We start from the raw sequence: 23,890 nt of genomic DNA on the forward strand, positions 1-23,890 counted from the left end.
CTGGATGGAGTAGGAAGAGGGCAGTGACAGTAGAAGGTAGAGGGGAGACCAGAGGAGGAAATACCTCTGCAGGGAGAGTGAGTCAGCAGTTGAGAAGTTTCTAAATTATTCCTAAACATGAACCCTTCAGCCACCTGTGTTTATCATCACACTGAGAAGCCTTTCAGAATTAGCAGGCCATGTTCTTGCAGCGGCTAATGAGAACTAGCTTGATCCCATCTGTAAAAGTCACCAAGGACCGTGAGTCATTGTTGATGGAGAGGGTCACCTGGCGGAGAGGGCCCCTCCCTGACACCCCAGCTACCTTCATCTCTCCCAGCAGTTATCTGGCTATAAAGCCATCCAAATAGTAATGTAGTATGTCAGATAGTCATTTAATTATTATGATCTTCCATGTAGCAATTATGACTTGCTTTATTGCAGATAACAGTAAATGGGTAGATAAAAGCCACTCAGCGGTGGAAACTGTGTGTTTGGGTTCTTAAGATGATAAGCATAAGGCTACCTTTGTGGTGTTTGTGTGTGGGCATGAATGAACATCAACAAATGTGTTATGACCTCTGCTTTAAAAGTATAAATGAAATGCAATTCAAAAGAAATCTGTTTTTGAGAGGATAATAAAAATATTTCATGATATCTAGTATACATGCCAAAAACTGGGCATATTTTACCAAGTTTATTCCATTCACATTTCACTGATTACCCAGGATGCTTGGTGTGTGTTTTTTTCCTTTCTCCAGTTGGTAGGTATGTACCCCGCTGTATCCATGTACACCTCACCCCCGTGTGTGTATTTTTGTGCACAGGCTCAGAAGTTAATGACAATAGAAGGAATTGTTATTAAATGGCAGCCATTTCTTTTTCAACCTCTGTTCACAAACCACTAGAAGGGGATCCTGAGCCCGGTTGAGAAATAAGCTCAGTAGAATGGATTCTACCTCGGTTAGTCAGGTGAACATTTGTTTTTTTCTTACTCCCCAGCATTTATTTCTCTTTGTCAACAGCACCCTAGTTTGGAGGGCGTTATCACTGCATCCAGTCTGGAGGGATAGCAGACAGGTGTCCCGTCCTCCCCTGGGCGAAGGATGGCACAGGAACTGCTCTAGGTCAGTGGGAGACACTCTTGACAGAGAGACGAAAACTGAAACATAAGCGCTTTCACTTCTACTCTGTTTGGTGGTCTCTAACTGACCTTTTTTGCACTGAAACCTGGTGGTTCCTGGTCCTTCCCCCAGACTCCAGAGTCGCCTCACTGCCTACTCTTTTTAAGTCCACTTCTCTGTCTTCCTGCCGATGCCGAGTGCCAGTATCCTTCCGATACATTCCTATGTTAGAGTGTGGTAACTGTTGCTTACAACCAAAGGGTCCTAATCGATGTATGCAGAGAACAGTCTGGCCCTGCCACTTTTTATCTTGGTGATGAAGGATAAATTGGCCTCTTTGAGCTTCAGCATCCTCATTTCTACAATGGGGCTAATCAAATAACTTACTTCATAGGTGCCCATATGGATTAAATGTGATGTTTCAAGTAGAGCATTTAGCACAATTTGGAGAATGGTAATGTTCACTAAATAGTGGCTGCTACACTTACTATTACAATCAAATAGAAGTCTTCTTCTTATTATTATTCCCAACAGTGCCTGGCACATAGTAGACATTCAAAAAATACTAATTTGTTTTCTCCTTCCTCTCTCCTGAAAACAAACCAAAACCCTTCTTTTCTAGGGTAGGGAGGAAAGCAAATATCCCCAGCCCCTATACAGCATATGAACTTGACAACCAGAATTACACCAGAATCAAAAGCAGAAAATGGAGGCATAAGGAGAACCAAGTGTGCATCCCTTGGCCCCACCCAAGTAACCAGAACGTGGGACATTTTGCTGTGGTTTGCCCTGCTCAGCTCAGCCCTTGATGGTGCGGTTGGGCAGCCACGTGACCCCCCCCCCCATGGATGTGATCCTGATACCGGCTGCCGTGGCTGAGGCTAAACCCATGCGTGCGTCTGGTTGCCTGGTAGCATCCTGCCTAACAGTATTGTGTTAGACAAGGTGATAACAGACCCCACATTAAGAAAGAGCAAAGCCAGTGTAGTCTTTGTAAGCCTGACAGATCAGATTAAACAGCAGGATCCAGAGGTGTGTCTGCAAAGTGGGCCCTGAACCCCAACTGCCTTCCCCTCCCTGTGAGCTTGGCAACAAATTCTACTCAAGCTGAATAGTCCAAGATAATTTACGCCACGTGATGTCAGGATGAAATTGTCTTCCTAAAAGGACTCTTAATGTCACTCCCCTATTCAGAGACCCTCGGGGCTCCTGCTTGCTGGCAGAATAAAATCTGAACTCCTCAGCGCCACTTCTAGGCCTTTTCTGACCTGGACACCATCCATCTCTCTTTCCAGCTTCATCTCACGCAGCTTTTATTCCCACCCTGCCCCCGAAGCCAGCCCAGCGCAGCCTGCTCACTATTCTAACAGTATGTCTTTTGTGCTTTGCTGTGGCTGTTTCCCTGCCGGGTGTGTTGTTTTTCCATCACCACGACCTGTCACAACATCATCTATCCCCAGACAAAACGAATCCCGCTACCTGTTCTTCGGGATCCATTTCAAATGTTCACATCTTCCTCCACCTCTTTGAATACCTTCTCTGAGTGATCATTCTCCTGGAGATAAAAATAGGAGTAATAATAATAACCACGCACACGGTGCTTGCTATTTTAAATGTTTTACATATACTAATTCTTTTATTTCTCACAGCAGCCCTATGAAGCTACTACAATTCTACCCATGTAACAAATGGGGAAACTGAGGCATGAGAGGCTAAGTAGTTGATCACCTAGCTAGTGAGTGGCAAAGCTGAGATTTGAACTCATGCGTCCCGGCTCCTTCTGCCATGCTCTCAACCATTACTCTGAACTGTTTTTCTCTGTGTTTTGGGAGCTTTGTTTGTATCCCTTTATAGCATTTAAGCATATTTTAGTTAGTAATTATTAGTGAGTGATGATCAGGATACTTATCATCTATTTTATTATAATAATTATTATTATTGCTATAAAAGAAGTACCAGGCACCTTTCTAAGTTTATAGGGACTATGTCTCCCCAGCCGGGAGTGTGTGCCTTCATTTGGCGGTGCAGAGAGAGTGCTGAACTTGAAATGAGAAGAAGCCTCAGTTCAGGTTTTAGCTCTGGGTCCTGCTAGCCAGCCTTGGATAAGTCAGGGTACCTTTCTGAGTCCTGGCTTCCTCATCTGTAGAACGAGGGGCCTGGCTTAGATGATTCCTGAGGTCTTCACCAGCTGTGAGCTTGAGACCCTGTAAAATGGGTATAATACCACATGTGTCACAGGTATGTTGAATCTGTAGTAAGATAATGGATGAAGTTTTCTCATTCATTATATATACATGTTGAGCACCAGCTACGTACCATGCATTGTTCTTAGTGCTGGGGATCTGGAATGAAAAAGCAAAGTCCTTGCTGCCATGGAGAGAGAGAGATGTTGAAAATAGACCAATAATTAGTTATATAACTCAGGGTCAGGTGATAAGTGCTATGAAGGAAAGTAATGCAGTATAAGGGGATTGAGAGGCTGGGTAGTGGCAGATGGGGACAAGCTTCCTGAGGGGGAGACATTACAACAGAGATTCGAATGAAGCCAGGGAACAAGCCACATAATTCAAGCAGGAGGAATAGCAGTGCAAAGGCCCTGAGGTTGGAGTGGTCAAAGACTAGCAAGGAGGCCAGTGAGGGCAAAGAGCAGTGAGCAAGGGTGAGTGGAAGGACTTTGGATTTTGGTTTAAATGTGATGGGAGGCCATGGGGGATTTTGAGCCACTACTTGTCTCCATCAGCTTTCATCTAAAAAGCATCTTTCTCATTACTACGTGGAAAATAAACTATAGCTGAGTAGAAGCAGGAGGTTAAAGCCACAGTCCAAGCAAGAGGTGATGGTGGTTTGAATGAGTGTGATAGTGTGGAACTGGGTGAGAAGTTTTCAGATTCAGTATGTCTTGTGAGGGTCGCACCCATAGGATTTGCTGATGGATTCAATGAGGGCTGGGAGAGAAAAAGAGGCAGGGATGACTCCAAGGCTTCCAGAGAAAACCAAACATGGCGTGTGCTATTTATGAACCAGGAAGATTTGAGAAAGCGCGGGTTCGAGGGTTATCCAGGGTTCAGTTTAAGACACTTCTCAGGTGTTCCGATGGAGGTGCACAGGTGGATGGCAGAGTAAGAAGTGCAGCTGAGAGGTCTCCACTGGCAATGTCGATTTGGGTGAAATCAGCGGAGATGACGTGAAAGCCCTTGGCCTGAATGTGGTCGCCCTGATGGGGGCAGGAGGGGAGGTCGGGGTAGGATTAGAGTTGAGGAACAGAAGAGGGCTAGGGCCTGGTCACAATTTACACAACTATGTGTGCAAGTGCTCTTTGAAAAATAAAGTATCTCATGCCTGCAATTCAGCTGGCGAGGACCCCAGGGTGGTGTACCGCCTGTTGTCCCACACCCTGCTTAGGCGGGGCTCTTGATGATGTGAAGGTGGCTGATCCCGGAGCAGATCTATGGGTGGCCTCTTGCCCCTCCGCCACTCGCCATGCAATATGGTTGAAAAGGTCCCAGGAGGGCTGCCTGTCTTCCAAATAGGGCCTCGGAATACTAGTAATTCAAATGCACTGCTTTCAGCTACACAGTTATCTCTGATCGTGTCTGTTAAAAATGTGGTTTGACCAGAGAGAGGTAATATGTGGAACTGCTCATAATTTATTTGGTACCAACGTAGAAGACTAAAAAGAACCTGGAATTTGTAGTGAAGAGCCCTAGTCTTAGCTGACAATTGTTAGTTATGTGACCTTGGGAAAGACACTTAATGTCAGCTGTTTTGTCCGTAAAATGGGACTGTTTTTGTCATACTTCTCACATAGTGTTGACTATCAAATGAGAGATTGCCTGTGAAAGTGTTTTGTTAGCTTTAAAAGCTATAAAAATTATACCTTTGGGGCCAGCCCAGTGGCATAGTGGTTGGGTTTGCATGCTCTGCCTCAATGGCCTAGGGTTCAGGGGTTTGGATCCCAGGCACGGACCTACACACCACTCATCAAGCCATGCTGTGGTGGCGTCCCACATACAAAATAGAGGAAGACTGTCACAGATGTGAGCTCAGGGACTATCTTCGTCAAGTAAAAAGAGGATGATTGGCAACAGACGTTAGCTCAGGGTCTATCTTCCTCACCCAAAACTAGTAATAATATTTTTTAGAAAGTTCACAGAGCCTTTTAGCACAGCACCTCTCACCTCAAGCTCACAGTCAGCTCAGTGAGGTGGGCAGAGCCGAGTATTAATTAATCAGAGTTGTGCCTCAATCCCAAAGAACTGGCTAATTATTTCCTTTACATAATGACCTTTATTCAGGTGCCTTTTGTACCTAGTCATCTTTCCAAACTCATTTCAAGCATCATCTCCCCTGCGTAGCTTTTCCTCCCGGCCCAACACCCACCCCCCGGCCCTACTCTTGCCTCTATTGGTGATTTTCACTAAATATTGTTTGAATGAATGAATAAATGTGTAGAGTGGCTTATCATAGAATAGTGGTTTTCAAGCTTTTAAAATGGCAGTCCACAATAAAAGTGTGAAAGTATGCATCTATGTGTGTCTATTCCTGCACACATAGTCAAAAAGCAAAGTTTCATGAAACAGTACTTACCTTTACTGTGTGGGATGCATACTGATATTTTCTGTTCTATTCTGTATCTTTTTTTTTTTAAGACATTGAGGGTTGCAACTGAATTGATTTTGCCGGTAAGACTAGTGTATTGTGGCCCACAGTTTGGAAAACACCGTTACGGAATATGCTGCCAGCTGGGAACCTTGTTCTTTGCAGATGGGCAAGCCGCTTGGCTTATCTGTGAGGTTTACCCCAGCTCAGCATGCAATGTTAATTCTAAAGAATAGAGAGATCTGGAGGCTATGGGAATAGGCACCTAGCAATACGGCAGCTTGAATGTTTAAATGTTTACCGTGTGTAACGTACTTTCAGTTTTTCTTGGCCTATACGAGGAAGTTGAAATCTAATAAATGCTTAGGTTTTGGCAGTGATTATTTAAAAAAGGTTTGATTTTAGTCGCACATACATCATCAAGACTATGTAGATATTTGCAAGGGTGACTTTCAAATAAAAGTCAGGTTCCCTCTCCAAGATCCTTGAGCCCCAGATGTGTTTCAGATTTTTTTTGCATCTGAAAGGAAATATGATAAGCGTACTCTATTTTATGTATCATCCCCAGTAGAGTTGTGGGCAGCAGCCGGTAATCAAACACATTGATCTGTCCTCAGCAGTGTATGAATATTCACACCCAGTGGTATAATGACCATAAAAACCCTCACATCAGCTGAAGTGAGGAAGGGCAGTGAACACGTTTTCAGTTTTCAGATGTTTGGGGTGTCAGAAAATCCCATAAGGGATTGTGGAAATAAAATTTTGTTATCCAGGTATCATGTTTTTCCTTTTCAAAATCAGCAGGACCATTTCTCCCTTTAGGAGATCAATGCTTGGCTCAGTGACTAACACATATAAGGCACCCAGAAATATTTGTTGAATGAATGATCGAGACCAACTACAGCTTCTAGAAAACTGTTACCACTGGGCTGCTGTGGAGAAAATAGCCCTTTAGTTTTATCTCCTTATAATGGATGGAAACCTTATTGCTTCCACTTGGCTCCCTCACAAGCAGCAGAGGGCAGAGATTCTTGTGGATCCCTTTAGTTTTTTCCTTCTTCCCTCAGGCCTTGTTTCTGAGGAAAGAAGCTGCAGGCCCACTAGTTTTGGGGAGGGGGGAGTGAAGATATAATGATTTTACCTATTTGTTCTAGGTCTGAAAAATAGCCAAATTCAAAATTGCCCCTTCTTAGCTTCCTTGTGCTGAGAATGCCAACTCAATGCAGTAACTGACTCCATGAATATTCTGGCTTTTTTTTTTTTTTGTACAGAGTGCTTAGTTTGTCAGCAATTGGGATTTCACAGGCTTAGCTCTACAAAGATCTGAGTTCAAATTCTGGCTCTGCCAATCCCTTGGCGCCTTAGGTAAACTCTGTTTCACTTTCTCATTTAGAAAATGTGAGTGATAATGACACGGTAAGCTCATTGTGCTGTTTTGAGGATTAAAGGAGGTCGTACCTAGAAAGCATTTGTCACAAAACTTTATTTTTTGTTGTTGTTAATAGTAATAATAATATTGATAATATTAATCCTCTTTGTCACTGTGATGGCCGTACCAGGGGCACATGTGAGCTCCACCAGTCTCCCTACCCTTGCGGTCTTTTGTATGCACTGTGTTAGTCACGATGGGATAAGGAATGCTCCAGTAATAAACACCTCCCTCCAATTTCTGTACCTTAACACCACAAAAGTTTATTTCTGGATCATGCAGATTTCTCTGTGGACCCAAATGACTCTCCAGGGCAGTTGTCTGCCTGTGTTGGCTCCACGCTCCGGCCTGTTTTGCTCTTATGGTACCTCCATAGCAACACATGCTTCCACAATTGTTGCCGCCAGGAGAAGAGAAAGCTTGGCGATTCTTATCTTGACTCTTAGGAGCTTCTACCATGGAAGTGACTCATGTCCCTTCCAGTCCCATTTTATTGGATGAAACAAGTTACATGGCTATGCCTGACTCCAAAACAATGGGAAAAGGCAGTCCTGCCAAGTGCCTGGAAGGAAAGGAGAATTGGAAATATTGGAGACAGGCACTACTGTCGACCACACAGACCTTTAGCCTTTTCTCACTCTGTTGTAAATTGCTTTTGCAAGCACAGCTTCAGCCCCAGCACCCTTCCCAACCAGGTGGCAATCCTGAAGCTCCTGCTATATATTCTGGAACTGCCACTGTCACAGATGATCTCCGGGAACCACTGAGCCAGCTCTGACTTGGACAAGGCAGAGGAAGTAATTTCTGGGTGCTTAAAGTGAGTCATACCTGCTGGACCGGAGCCCCTCACCCCCAGGGTTTTCCCAGCACCCTTTACCCCCAGTGATATTGGATGGCGGTGTTAAAATTGTGGGTTCCTCAAGTTGGAGGGCACCCTGGGAACCCCCCTCATTTTCCAAGTGAGGAAACAGAGGCCCAGGCAGTCTGTTTTTGTTCCTTGTGTTCTGTAGCTCTCCCAGAGTCCCAGCTGATCACGGCCCATCGCCAGACCTATGTCTGGACGGAGGCCTCCTGGTCCACCTCCTCCATCATCTGTACTTATTCATCCTCCTTTAGGAGCCAAAACATCCCAACCACAGTAACTTGGCTTGTCTGGCTTTCTGTTCTATTTTCGGTCCCTTTGGAAGCTGAGGCTGGATCCGTGCATTCACTGGTTGTTTAGAGCTGCCAACAAAGGAGGACCTTCAGGACGTTTTTCTTTCCTTCCAGTTTTTTTGTTGTTTGTTTCCAATTGGAGGGCTAGGAAATGGGACATTTTAACAACTGCCATCACAGGGACTAAACTATCACCATTTTAGAATAAGAGTGAAAAATTCCATGCCATTCCCCAATACCACCCCCAACCCGCCCATACCTTCCAGAGTTCCTATTGATATTTTAATGAGACTCTGCACATATAGGATCTTTGGCCAGATGCAGTAAAATATAGTTCATGCTTGTACTTGCTTAGAACCCCTCTGTGCTACAAAAGGGAGCACAGACACCCTCAGAATGGCTCTGAGACCACGCCTTGCCTCTGAACTTGTGGGCTGCCTCTGGCCTGTCAGTTCCTCCAGACTATTCTTTTTTCTCCCTAAAGTCCCCCAGTACATAGTTGTATATTTTTAGCTGTGGGTCCTTCTAGTTGTGGCATGTGTGATGCCTCCTCAGCATGGCCTGATGAGCAGCGCCATGTCTGTGCCTAGGATCCAAACCAGCGAAACCCTGGGCCACCAAAGCAGAGCACATGAACTTAACACTCGGGCATGGGGCCAGGCCCTGGTTCTAACTTTTTAGACACCGTGAAGCTTGAGGCCTCCAGAGCCTGGGTTTTCGAAGTGTAGATTGGGTAAGAATCACCTGTTCCATGTCCCAACAATGCAGATTCCTGAGCCAATGACCAGAGATTCCAATTCAGAGAATCTGGGCTGGGGCCCAGGAATCGGCATTTTCTCAAGCATGTCAGGGTGATGGAGAACAGTGTTTTCTAAGGTTCCTTGTTGATGCCACCTCACCAGGCTGGGGAGACTGTGAGGGAGGCATCCTGCCTTCGTCCAGGGCAGCGCCACCTTGAGCCATTTTAGAAATGAGGCTTCAGCCTAAGGTTTATCCTACTGATAAGAATAAATGACATAAAATATTTGAGTAAAAACTTTTAGAACAAAATTTTTGAAATTCGCCATTCTAGACCGTAGTAAGCAGAAGAAAGAACAGTCCAGCAGCGGCTTTCTAAAGACCACCTTTTCTTGGCATGGCTTCCTCTTCTGTACAGAACGTGTTTGCTTTCTGACCCTTTGGTGGAGTGATTATAATTGTCCTGTTTTCATACCTAAGAGGAACCGAACTTCAGCGATTCTGCTCCTCAAATCCCAGGTCACGGGGTCTCAGCAGAGGCCTCTGTGCCTGCTTTCTGCCAGGTGCCTCAGACCCTAGGGAAGGGAGGCGTTTACTGCCCTTCACAGCTTCCGGGGCCCCAGGTGGACCACACCTTGGGAGAGAAATGGCTTCTCTCTTAGACTCTAACGGTTTGCACTTCAAGGTCAGGAGCTTGAGTTTCCACTTTGCCAATACGTGTCGGCCCTCACCTGTTCCTTCAGGAGACTGGATGTTGCCTCTCATCTTGCCTCCTGCACATTACACGGTCTCCACGTGATCGGGATTTTCTTCCCCAATGTCGGAAGACACTGAGTATCTTTGGGGCCTCAGATTTGGATCTGATAAATTGAAGGGACAAAGGTGACCATCCTTCTGCCACCAAGACTAACAGCGCCAACACCCGAGGTTGCTGAAGACACAGGGGCAGATGTGTTAAATTGTGTGTAAATGGTATTTTTTCCTGTGAAATCTCAATACCTCCCTTAGGACCTTGCCGTTGAGGGTTTGGAGCCACTTTGCTCTGATATTTACTCGTTGGGGATTTTACTCTGGAGAAATCACTGTGGCAACAGGACGGTTTTGCCTCCACGAAGACGATGTCAAAGTCTGAAAATCCAGGAGGTTTTAAGGCAGGATTCCAACCTCATTACTGCCAGGAATAAGATTCGTCCAAGGTGGAAGTGTCCTCTCTTAGAACTCAAATCCGTCTCAGAATGGCTTTTCTTTCCCCTTTGTTTTTGAAGCTAAGCAATTACTTTCTTTTTTTTCCTAAGGAAAAAAAAATTGTGCTAATGCACAAAACTCTCTTTTTCCCCTCTCATTTATTTGAAATTGAACTTAACAAAGTCAGTTCCAAGCCAGCACTATATATGAGTAATGCTTTTTGTCCATAAAAGAGCATTGACTCGAATGGTAGGGGAGTGCTGATTCTCTCTGCTTTGTGTGAGCGTCCATAATGACAAAGTGCTCATGTCAGAGTGTATAATGAAACTATAAATTGCTTTCATGAATGCTCTGAATTTGGTCTTTTACGGGGCAAATTCAAAAGCTATTTAGTGCCACATTTCACATATGTGAATAACACCAGACGGGGCAGTATATCCAATGAAAGCAGGGTCCCAGGTGGGCTCACGCTGGCCCATGTGGTGGGTGATTATCAGGTGAGGGTGGTTCACGGTAGGAGAGTCAGGAGAAGGAGGGACAAAGATATCCCGTCACTCTGAGGAAGCGTTCCAGCTAGGTACACCCAACTGTCTGGGGATATTTCAAAGTGCGGCTAAGATACATAGCTCACCAAAATCGGTCTCTGGGTGGTGAGTGGCTGCATTGGAATCAAGATGTGCGTGTCTTGGCCGAGTTCGTGAACAAAAATACTCAAGTGAGAAAATGTCTGCTGGGTTGTGTGGGCAGGTGCCATCTATTGCAGTGATTTATGGTTCAATTAAATTATTTTTAATAACATTTTTTGTATTTTTTAAATTATGGGAGCCATATGAGTTTATTCTAGAAAATTTAGAAAACACAGAAAAGCAAAAAGAATAAAATCAAAGAACACATGCAAATAATTTTGCTGCCAAGAGATAATTGCTAGTAGTATACAAAATTTTTGTTAAGTATCTTTCTGTGTATATCATTTTGTAAAATTTTAATGAAATTTTACCTAATGTTATCTAGATATAGAAATCCTTTTAAAACAAAATTAGGGTCCAGCTATTTATTTATCTATGTAATTTTTTAAAAGTTAAAAATTTTTTGCTTATTGGTCAATTAAATTATTTTATCTGTCCCAGTTTGCCAAAGTTCGTGAAGGTCCAAGGTTGTGGTTCTGTCGCGAGGGGAGTATGTTAGGAAACGGAGCAGCCTTTACGTGCACATGTCATTTACTGACGAATGTCTCTGGTGTGTGATCTCTAAAGACAAAAAAGGGAGCAAAACAAAACCAGTGAATGCAGTGCATGTCAGATGGACGGCTGTCGACGTTTCTGACCAGTCGCTTGGGTCTGTTGGCTTTGCAGTACCTGGTGTGTAAAAGGAAGCTGGAGAGCAAGAAGGAAGCACTACTGATCCTGTCCAAGGAGCTGGACACATGCCAGCAGGAGAGGGACCAGTACAAGCTCATGGCCAACCAGCTCCGAGAGCGCCACCAGTCCCTAAAGAAGAAACACCGAGAGCTGATCGTACGTGTTCTGTCACGGTGACATTCTCATTCCCTCATTAAGATAGCAACAGGGGATTTTTACATGCTGTTTCTGCAAAAAAAAAAAAAAAAAAAACGGTTGAATTCAAACAGTTCCAAAGTGGAAAAATTAAGAAGTGAAAGTTGTCACTCCTGTTTCCTCCATAAGCCAGTCCCACTCGCTAGTTGATAGGTATGTGCTCCCAGGCTGCTTGCTCCGGCATCTGTGAAACAGACACATGTACGTCCCTGTTCCTGTGTGCCTCTTTACTTGCTAACCTTTTTAGATGGAGTTTTTTAAAGAAGATTCGTGTTATAAATCTGCCCTGTCTGATACAGAAGCCACTAACTACATGTGTTTATTTAGATTTCATTTTAAATTAATTAGAATTAAATGGAATTGAAAACTCAGTCCTTCATCCTCACTTAGCACATTTCATGGGCTCCATCGCCCTAGGTGGCTGGCGGCTACTGTATTGGATTTCCTTGAGAGAGAACCTTTCCGTGGTGGCTGCTGTGTGAACGGTTAGCTATGGGACATTTCCATCACTGCAGAGTTCTGTTGCATAGCATTGTATAAATGTTGTTCTGAAAGTTACTCTTTTCTCTCAGCACTTTATTTTGGACATCTCTCTAGGCCATACGTACAAATTTAATTCGTTTTTAAAAATAGTTGCATAATAATATTTCCATATTTTTTTTAACTTTTCCTTATCCTGGGCATTTAGATTTTCTCTAGGTTTTCATATGGTAAGATTTTTAAGGATGCAAATTATACTGAAATGGAGGATACCAACTGCGTACTGCTATTTTGCATCCTTGCTTCTTTTTTCTCACTGAGGCAATCTCTTTTTTAAGTGCTGACACTATTGCTAACATTTAACCATCTGTGCCGGGATCATTGAACTGTCCTGGAACAGAAATAGAGTAGAAAGATTCCTCAGGTTAAAATAACGTTGACCTATATGTGGACACTCAGCTAGAGGAGTGTTTGAGCATTTACTCATTCACCTTAGCAACTTGTATTCCCAGATGGCACCCAAGGGAGAGGAATTGAACTTTTAAACCAAAAGGTCTGATGGGACTGGAAATTCTCAGTTAATTTTCTTTTATTTTGAGCAGATCCTATCCCTACCCCCCAAAATTATTTTTCCCATAGAAAAGACTCAAGCTGTGTCTGTGTGTGTGTCCATTACTATTTCTTTGGATCTAACTATGTATAAAAGAGGAACTCAGCTCAAACCAAATGAAATAGTATTTCAGTTTAGATTCTGCTCAAAAATAATTTTAGTAAATCCAGTTTATTTATTTAGGTTCACATAGTTTTAGAAAATATATAGATTTGGTCCTAATTGCAACTAATTCCCTAGAGGTTTTCCCAAAATAACTCTGGTTCAGTTTATAGTTAATATTTTAGGTACCTTTGAGCTTGGTTCATCACAGTACTAGTTGCAGGGCTGGGAGTGGGGAGGGTCTGAATTTAGTTCATAGTTTGGTTCAATTCCTTGAATCTAAGCACATCTTTTTTTTTTTTTAATAAAATGTACTATTTGTTTCTTTGTAGGATGGAGATCCATCAATTCCCCCTGAAAAGAGGAAACAGGTAAGACTTATTCCTGATCTTTGATAACTCTCAGACTGTACGTATTGATGCCATACAGTTGAGGGGAGCAGGGAATCCCAAATGTGCAGAAAAATCTTTGAATTTCCCAGAATCCTTGTGTATTCCGGGGCGTAGTGGGTGGTAGAGAAATACTGACTACGGAGAGGTGTTAGGGTTGTGGTGAAGGAAACCCGGTGAAGTCTTACAGGGAGGGAGAGGACCCAGTTGACTGCATTCCCTTTCTTGTTGGGAATCTTGTTGGAACCCATGAGTTGAGGTCTCACAGCTGTTACACTTTACTGTTACTGTTACTTTATATTTTACTCTTCTGAGGTGGATACTGTTCTGCCATTTACCTTCTGCCACGTTAGACTTTTCAAAGCCATCCTACCAGTAAAACTCACAATCCATTTATTTTCTTATCTCCTAAATGGTAGCCAACGTTGTTTATCACTGACCCATTTTTTTCTGCAGAGATTTTAGATGCCCACTTTTATCAATGAACAAATCCTTATATATATACGTTGGGTCTGTTTCTGAACTTCCTGTTCTGTTGCATTGAGCTTCCTGCACAGTCCTGTGGCTGTACCATGTTGTTCTGTTTTTGTGGTATAATACTTTTGATATCTATTTGGGCCACTCTCCTTCCCTTTGCTCTTCCTTTTCAGATGTTTCTTATTTGTTACTTTTTTAAGATAAAACTTACATTTTATCAAGTACTCCTCTGACCCCACCAAAAATAAAAACCCCATACCTAGTGGTATTTTGATTGGAGTTTTGTTAAATTTATAGATTAATTTGGGGACAGAACATTTTCATAACGTTATGTCCAGGAATATTGCACATCAAATTTCTTTTAATCCAGTTGCATACATACATACACATATATATTGCTTTTTCCAAAGATATCTTTGTTAGAACTTTCCTTGACTTCACAATTGTTCTGTGTACTGACATGCCCTGATTATAGCCCTTCATGGGCTTGAAGGGAGCCCAGATGATGGTGATGTTAATGCTGTGTGTTCCAGGTTATGGGAAAGCCTCTGCACCAGAGCAGGGCTTCAAAACTGGGAGATGCAATGAGCACATAGGTACACAGATATTGTTTGGCCTCTTCAGAGCTGTAAAGGTTAACTCAGCACCCTGTTTTTGTTTATTGATCATATACCTGGCACTGCATGTAAATTTCTTGGGTTCATTACCTTGTGATTTATGATGCTGAGTAAACAGTATACCCAAGACACACATACACACACATGCACACACACACACGCACACACACACACACAGAAGATATTTACTCTTAAATAGCAATTCAGTCCTGTGGTTATCTATTCAGTCATTCAATTCTGCTCACTCCGTACTCCCTTCCTATGTTATTTGATTATTTTATAATGCTCCAGGTTTGATAGAAAATCAAAATTTTCTATGGAGCTAATTGATGTTTTTTCCTAAACAAAATTACATGGAATTTTATCATAAATGTTTAAAAATTGGGATCCTTAATCTGGAATTGCTCAGTGTTTTTGTTTTTGTGTTTTGGTGGCTATGAGCAGTCATCTTTGCTGCAATTTTAGAGTTTGTTAGTATTCATGAAGGAGTTTTACAGTTTAAGTGAATTCACATTCCATGACTTTATAATAAAAGATTTACATCGACTGAGGAGAATCTGATGAATTCCAGTAAGTCTGACAAGCTGCTTTCTTACAGCTCTAAAAAAACAAGTTCAGTGTTCTAAGCTCCGGCTTTGTAGCTTTTAATATGGCGTTCAGTTTCTGTCTCTTTAGGATTTGATATGGTGGTGTGAACTTGGACTCTGTGGCCTTCTTGCCTGGGTTGGAACCACTGACTTGCTGCATAAGATAGGGTGCATTGGGGTGCAAGGGACAGAAATTCTAAACTGCTTAAACAATAAAGGCATCAATGACCTTACATAACCAGAGGTTTAGAGGTAGTGCGGGCTTCAGGTGCTGTTCTGTCATATATTTGTTCTTTCCACTGTGCCACACTTAGCAAATAAAAATATGGGGCACTCAGGTAATCTGAATTTCAGATAGACAATGAATGCTTTTTTTTAGTATAAAAGTGTATCCCATGCAATATTTGGGACATGCTTATACTAAAACATTACTCATTGTTTATATGAAATTCAAATTGAACAGGGCATCCTGTGTTTTATCTGACCACTCTACCCTTGTGCCAGTTTTAACATCAGCTTCCTCTTAGCATCAGCTTCCTTCTAAGACTGGTTCCCCTAAGCAGGAGAGGCAGAAAATCCAGCCATGGAATGTAAGTCCTTCCCTCCAATGTGGTTGGGCCAGCGTAGGACATGCTCCCATTCCTGGTCTACTAACATTCACTAGGAGAGTCCTGGCTTAGATTAATCACCTGCAATAGTGGGCTGTTAGGGAGCCAGTAAAGTAATCGTATAGCCTTGGGTAGGTTCCTTTGGGGTCTGAGTTTCAGCTTTCTCATCCATAAAATGGGAATAAATATGGTGCCCACTGTGTGATATGGCTGTAAGGAACAAATGAGATAATGCATGTTAAGTCCTCAGCCCAGAGCCTGACACAGGGTGAGCATCACTGAATATTTATCATCCTCTCTTCCTCATCATCATCCCCCTTTAAAAAATCAATTATACATTAGTGTGTTGATTCTGTCCACCACTGCCCTTGTCAGGACTCTTTTGGTTACACTTGGCAGCTTGGGCCAAAGAGGAGGTTCCTGGCTCATAGGACCTCAGAAGGGTTGGTTGAGCAGCCACCATGGGAGGCAGAAATACAGCAGGGCCTCAGGAACAGCTACCACCGGGCTTCAGGTGCCCCCCAGGTCCCTCCTCTGCCCTCAGGTCTCTCTGTGTCAGTCATAATCTCTTTTTGTGGACTTCTTTTCTCTGTAGAATAGGAAACGTGGCTGCTGATCACATGAGGGCTATAGACCCTGCATCTTTGATCACTAGAAAAAGCTGCTCCCCAAGTCCCAGGGGAGAGTGCCCCTAAGCCAGGCTCAGGCCAGGGGCCCATTTCAGGGGCAGACAGGCACGGCCAGGCATCCTATAGATCCAAGGCAGCTTCTATTATTGTCATGTTGAAGGGGTGCTGAGTAGACAGGGTCATAACCATCGACTCTACACGCCTTCTCAAGACAGTCTTAGGAGGACAGATACTAATGATCGTAGCCAATGTTTTTGAATGCTCACTCCTGCAGTGCGCTGAACCCTGTGCCCAGGGTTGCACAGTGGATGATCTCATTTAGTTCTCACACAACATGTGAGGTAGGTGCTCTTAGTATTATTGCCATTGGACAAATGAGGAAATTGAGGCCTGTGGTAGTCAAGGAGATCACCCATGAGAAGTAACCTGACTAATCAGTGATGGAGCCAGAGTTTGAACCCCTAAGGTGCACTCAGAGCTCATGCTCGGAACCACTGTGACTCAGTAGGTATTTATTGAGCACCTTATGGGCGTCCTGTGCCAATTTAGACAGTAGGGACGCAGGGGTGGAAAAAGTCAGACCCAAGTTCCGGAGCTTATGGAACCTGCGTTGTAGTTAGGGTGACCATACCTTCGGTTTCCCAGAACGGTCTCCAGTGACATTCGTCTCCTGGCGTAATTTGTGTTAGTGCTCCCTCTCACTCTCCAAGGTGTCTTGGTTTGGATGATAAACAATATAGTCAGTTTAATTTTTGTAGAGATGCTATGAGCAGATGATGAACAAAATAATTAAAATCTATAGGGGGTAGGCCCCATGGCCGAATGGTTAAGTTCGGGCGCTCCACTTCGGAGGCCCAGGGTTTTGCCAGTTTGGATCCTGGGCGCGGACATGGCACCGCTGGTCAGGCCACGCTGAAGCAGCGTCCCACATGCCACAACTAGAAGGACCCACAACTAAAATATACAACTAGGTACTGGGGGGATTTGGGGAGAAAAAGCAGGAAAAAAAGATTGGCAACAGTTATTAGCTCAGGTGCCAATCTTTAAAAAATAAATAAATAAAAATCTATAGGATGTTAAATGGTGATCAGTGCTATGGGGAGAAAGCAATAGCCCAAAGCAAGGGAGAGAATTCTGGCTTAGTAATGGAAGAAATGTCTTGATAAATAGTGGGAAAAAATAGTTCCAGTACTTGGAAAAATGAAGAATCTTACCCATTTAAAGTATATACTTTTAAATTTTATTTACCTTTACTTGGTTAGTTAGTTTATTTAAGCACATGGTTGGTTTCTGGGTAGAGAGTGTGAAGATGCCCTCTTCATTAGCTCAGTGTGGGGAGGAAAATGTACCATTAAATTTTTAGGCCCTGGTTATAATGAAACTTTCCATTTAGCCAGAAGCAGACAGCTTTGGCATATGTGTGGCAGTATGGGAAGAGAGGCACAATTACTTTCTAAACTTTTTCATCAGCAGGAAGGGGGTAGAAGTGTGTACCCTGACCTAGTGCTGCCTATATTATATTGCATGTTGATCCCAAAGGCAAACAGTGGGTGAAGTGTTTACCCCTCCAGCTGCAAAGCAAATGAACCTGCGTAAACAGAAGGCACTGGAACAAGACCCAGCTGCCTGGTTAACAGATGGGACAAGGAGGTCAAGAGATCCACATATTGGAAAAGGAGATGCCACATGGAGCATCTTGTTGCCCATGAGCCTTGAAGGTGTGGCTTCCATTTCTTTACTTAGAAGGAAGAATTTCTATGGTCTCTCCTTACTGGACTCTTCCCCTGTTCATTTTTTGACTCAGGAGAGATTGCTATGATCACTCTGTTATGGACTGAATGTTTGTGTCCCCCCAAAATTCCTATTGAAACTCTCCTGCCCAATATGATGGCATTAGGAGATGAGGCCTCTGGGAGGTAGTTAGGGTTAGATGAGGTCATGAAGGTGGAGTTCTCATGAAGGGGATTAGTGCCCTTATAAGAGTACTGAGAGAGCTTGCCTTCTCTGCTCTGCTCTTTTTCTCTGCTCTGCCATTTGAGGATACAACAAGAAGTCTGCAACCTGTAGTTCTGGAACAGGGCCCTCACCAGCACCTGACCTTGCTGGCACCCTGCTCTTGGATTTTCAGCCTCTAGACCTGTGAGAAATAAATTTCTGTCCTTGATAAGTCACCCAGTCTATGGTATTTTGTTACAGCAGCTCGAGCTGACTATAAATCTATTGAGGGTTCTTCTCAAATACAGGTAGAAATGGTAGTACATCCTCAGTCTTTGTTGTGGTTTTCGGAGACCATGTATGCACACGTGTATATGCATGTGTATGTATATAATCTCCCAGCTATCATCTGAGGTCACACTGGCAAGTTAGGTCTTCCATAAATTCACAAGGCAGCGTCGTGGGTAGCAGTCAATGATAAGAGCTTGGGTTCTGGCATCAAATTGTGTGGATTCAAATTCAGCCTTTCCACTTGCTGGCTAGGTGATCTTTGGCAAGCTATGTCACCTTTCTGAGACTTAAGTACCTTCTCTCCAGAATGAACATAATAATGAGACATATTCGTAAAGTTCTTATGAGGAATTGGTGTGATGATGCTTCTAATGCTGGTTGCCTTGTACTTGGTGAGTACTCAGTGGATCTTGGCTGTTTTTTATTTCTCCTGTGACTTGTCCAAGGTCACACAGCAGGTTCATAGAACAGGACTAAAATCCAGGTGTGCCAACTTGTAGTTTGACCTTCTAGTTTGGGATTTTTGTTCTATGTTCAACTCTTAGACCAACTGAGCAGGGAGGAAGCATAGTCAACATTTCATGCAACCCATTATAGAAGTCCACAGATTAAGTGCTTTATTTGAAGCCCTCTGCTTAGGAGTGGTGGAGAACCAGACCTGAGCTAGGAATTTTTACCTTTTAAGCCAGTGTTCTCTCCTGTGGCAACCAATATCTGGCCATAATATTTTCATGTTTTTTTTTTTTTTTTGGTCTCCTCCTCGGGGGACAGACCAGAACTTTCATGTTTGTAGTTCTAGAAATATAGTTGTCGAGGCTTTCTTTTAGAACTTAGAATCCTTTTAAAAACAACTCAATTTCCAATGGCAAATCATCTGTTAAAGAAGCTGTGAAGAAATCACGACAACAGTGATGGCACTAATAGCTTCTCGTGGGATACTGAAATGAAAATTTCTTCTTGATACTCCAGGCAGAACTGTACACACAACACCTCTTTCCGCTGCCATGAGAGATCACCAAAAGATCACAAACGGGTACCCTTTAAATATTTTTCTTTTGCTAAACAAGCAGTCCCTCGAAAGGAGAATTTAAATTGCCTTGGGTTAATCTTCTTCTAAGAGGGGATTCTTTGGGTCACGGCTGCACATTTTCCCATGCAAACTCCTCCTTGGATAAACAAACACATCTTTGTCTTTTCCTGTTTGGATTACTGGCGGAGATACCACGGGAGGTATTCCTCCTGTTTTAGGAGGGAGCCTTTGCTTTCTTCTCTTAAAAAGTGATGGCTTATTTAGATGGTGACATGCGCCAGGATGACAACCCTGGAGAAATCAGAGCGTAGAGCAGCCCTTTATGGGATGGCAGGGGAGCCTTTAGCCTCAGTAGGAAAGTCTTCTTGGTCAATCTTATTTTAGTCCCCCGTGACTGCAAATCAGAGCAACTTTGTATACACTTTGTCCTGGTTTGATGCTCAGAACCTAAAACTTCCCTTCAAAGACCTGGAGTGCTTTGAGATGTTTCTTTTTATAACACTTTGAACAGTACAACGTTACTGTTACACCAGGGAGACTGGGAAGAAATCCAGGGTCCAGCCTGTGGGAGCCCTCCCAAATGGTAACAGTAACTTCATTCTGAGCACTAATGCGTCTTGCTATAAGCCCTTCGAATCCTGGCAATGATTTTGTAAAGGTGAGGGCACCCCCCCCCCCCCCCCACCAAGTTATAGAAGAGAAAATTTAGGCTCAATGAATCTGAAGAACTTGGGAGCTGTTAAGGGAACCACTAAGTGGCAGAAGCAGAATCATAATGGCCAAGATTAAGCAAACATTTATTTAAATAGCAACCTCCCAAACCTATTGAATAGTGTTTGCCTGTGGGCCTGGAAATGCATTCATTTGCAAGTGTGTGTTTTGAGATTATGAGGTGGGAGTAGACTGCTGAGGGCTCCTTGCACAGCCGAAAAGAAAAATGCGTATGGTTGTTTTTTGTAAATAAGAAAGCTGTCACTGTAGCAGAGGTCATCACTTTGGCAGTTGCTATGAATGGGGGGGTGGGGGGGGGCCCTTGCTCAGCAAAGCAAGTTTCACTCTATTACTGTTAACACAGGAGTCGCCATGGACCAAAGCAGCAGAGTAGAAATTACAATTAAATTTGCTATTGATCACAAGCTCAAGTACACTTGATGTTTCATCAAACATTTTTTGTGTCTTTTTTTAAAGATATTCTTGCATAATCTAGTGCTTTCCCCTATTGAAGGTGTGGGTTTAAGGGGTCCACAGTATCAGACTTTTCAACACCATGTGGTTGAGCAGCATTTTCTAAATCTTGTCTGTGTCTCTTTTTCTCTCACATTCTTTTTCGTTCCTTACTCTTCTGAGGAAATGCCGAGATCAAGGTTTTACCTGTCTCTTGTCTCTCTCTTATTTGTTTTTTCCCCTCCCATTTTTGAATTCCAGTTTTGACATATCAGCAAATTGAGAAGTATGTTACAGAATTTTTTGGTATACGTCATTTTTACATTGTGATGTAGAGTAACTTTTCCACGGCTAAGTTACTGAAATTATGTATATCTAACAAATTACAAAGATTCAGGATGACTCGAGCGATTGTTCCTGGAACGTTATTCCTGTAGGAGAGGAAGACATTTCCTCTATCCAAAGTGGGTTCGTCTGGCCGGAGAATGAATTAAATTCACATGAGACAGAATAGCAGGAGAAAATTAAACAAAGCTTTATAACAGGTATACATGGGAGAGGTCAGGCAAGCTGAGCAACTTGCCAAAATGGCCAAAACTACCACTTAAATATCTAAAGACAAAGGAGGATGTTGGGGGTGGAGGGGGAGTCATCATGGGAGATTACCACACAAGTACAGTAAACAAAATGCAGATTTAAGTCCTTGCCTTTGGCATTGATTAAGAGTTTCTAGAGATAAGGTCATCTGCCTCAATTCTTCCTGGTACAGAGGGAGATATCTTTACAGATGGAGAGTTCCTTTACAATGTAAATGTCTCTTAACAGAGGGTAAGTAAATTCTACTTTTCAGTTGCTTTCCTGTCTGCAAAGTAACCAGCCTCAAATAATCCTCAAGCCAAAGAGACATATCTTGGCGTGGCCAAGACCACTCCCCTACACTCCCTTCCCCTCCTGATCACTGGTCTGCATTATTTAAGGACCCAGGTGAAATACATGTGGCCTGATCCTTTTACTGCTCTTCCCAGGGTCTGGGCTAGTGCAAGGTTGGAAGGGTAATCCTAAACTTTTCATCAATTTCTTTCATTATGCTTTTATCTGTCGGTGAGGAAAACTTTTCCTCTGCCCCTTATGTTGTTGGAATGGGGGCCTACGAATTTAACTGATGAAAGATAGATTAACAGGAGAAAAGCATACAATTTTATGACTATTTTACGTGTGTGGGAGTTCACAGAAAAGAGGTGAAAGTCTAAGTGGTTAGACTTAGGGTCTTATATAGCATTTAACAAAAGAAAGTGGATTTTGGCTTCAAGGGATGATAAATTATGGGAAGGTGACTAGGAAATAGATGGGGAAACTAACGGAAGAGAAGGGTTATTTTAGTAAGGTCTGTTTATGCAGACTCATTGCAGTGCCAGCTCTCCGTCTCCAGTGATGAGAGTTGCTCTCCTCTTCCTGAGATGGGAGAGAATGGGACGCCCTCACAAAGGGAAATTTATGCCCTGCTTTTAGCCCTAAAAGAGGAGAGAAAAGAACTCTGTATGTATTGATTCTCAGTTGCCTTCAGCTCAAAATAATCCTCATGCAAAGTAGCATATTTTGGAGTGGCATATTCTGATCCCCTCGTATCCATCTTGTCACTTCTTATGTCAGAGAGAAATGGTGTGTAGTGGGTCCTTTTCTCTCCATCTGAAAGATTTAGGGCTGTTTGTGATGACTGGTTTCCTAAAATCCCTTCCTCGTGAACCAGTGTTGATTACTTGGTCATTGAAAACAGGAGTCCTTACCAATCCTTGTCATTGCCAAATGTGATAGATCGTTTTTTTAAAACTTCCCATCACTTCTTATAAGTTTTAAAACTGTATCACACCTCTTGTGTAAACTGTTCTGACGTATTCTGTGGGAATTGATACCCAGCGGTAGAGGCGAGAGCTAGAGTCTAGGATGCAGCCGGGCTTGTAGAAGAACAGCTCCCCGGCTCACGTGGCTGACCTGCCTCAGTGAGGATTTCTGCAAAAAGGCGGGGAGGATGGGGTGAGATCCACACTGCTCTCTCGATTCCCAGATCTCTGCCTTCACGACGACTGTCAGGATTTGTGGTCTTCATCTCTGTGCAGAGAGAACGTGCAGGAGCGTCACAGCTCCCACACCAGGACGGCCTTGGCGGGGCGCTTCTGCATCAGTGTGATTGGGGGTTGAGTTTTTCCTTGACAAAGGAAGGTGTGTCGCCGTGGAGAGCTGTAATGTCCTTTTGGCCTCAGTTCTCCTGGCTATAGTTTCATCAAATCTCTCTTCTCTCCCTTCCCCATCACAATTTTAACAGACAAACTTCTCCTAGCTAGCGTGACTTAAATATGCGGATTCTACAATATATTCCACTGTCTTCAGCATTCCCCTATTATCAGAGCTAAAATGTCAGCCTTTCACGTCGGCCCTGGCTAGATCTGAATATTTAAAAAGGCTTCTTTTTAAACCTTTTCATGTTTTGCTATTTATGCTACCCACTGCCCCAGAGACTTAGAGGAAATAATCTCTCGGTTTTGTTCCCTGTGAAATCCTTCCCAGTGTTAAGACTGTCTCCCACTTTTTCCCTGACATTTTCTTTACATGGTGCCGCTTCTCTAAACTGATGGTCACAGAGTCCTTCTCAATAACACAGAGACAAAACGCTCTGCATAGCTGATAAATTATAAGCAGGCGCCGTGTGTTAGCTTGATGGATTGTTAGAGTGAATGTGTGTGAGTCATGGGTGTTATTTTTGGTCAAAAGAATTGTGTGAACTTTTCTCCTCTATTTTGAGTGCTTTGAAATGTACTACTTTTCTTTCTTTCTTTCTCTCTCTCTCTTTTTTTTGGTTCTTTAAGGTGTATGTCAAAGAATTAGGCACCATATCAGAATTGTCATTTTCTAGTTTTCCAAGTTATTGTTTTGGAGTTGAGGAGGTGGAAGGACTGAAGAGAGAAGAATTGTGTGTTGACAGGTAATCCAGCCTGTGCAATGTAAAAGAAAATTACAGTCACCTGCTTTAAAGGGGGCCTCCCCCACCTCACCCTACTCCAGGGGTCAATTTTAAAGCTGGAGTAGATTTACTGTGAATTCGCTTGGAGGTAATATGATTCTAATTAACTGTGGTTTTGCAGCTACTGTAGAAATGCCTGACTATTTGGGTAGATTTCTTTCCAGCCAGGCTGCAGAGGGAATGATGTTTGGCA

General features: G+C 43.1%; 1 protein-coding gene across 6 annotated transcripts in view; it reads left to right on the forward strand.

Moving 5' to 3' along the window:
- Positions 1-23,890, forward strand: part of CCDC149 (coiled-coil domain containing 149) — a 100,338-nt gene that overhangs the window by 21,927 nt on the left and 54,521 nt on the right. For all 6 annotated transcript variants that reach the window (XM_023638284.2, XM_070262533.1, XM_023638282.2 and 3 more), the window contains exons 2-3: positions 11,562-11,723; positions 13,287-13,325. In XM_023638284.2, the coding sequence (XP_023494052.1) occupies positions 11,562-11,723; positions 13,287-13,325 (201 nt within the window). The remainder of the gene's footprint in view (positions 1-11,561; positions 11,724-13,286; positions 13,326-23,890) is intronic.

Source organism: Equus caballus, chromosome 3 (assembly GCF_041296265.1).
Source record: "Equus caballus isolate H_3958 breed thoroughbred chromosome 3, TB-T2T, whole genome shotgun sequence".
Classification (NCBI taxonomy): Eukaryota; Metazoa; Chordata; class Mammalia; order Perissodactyla; family Equidae; genus Equus; species Equus caballus.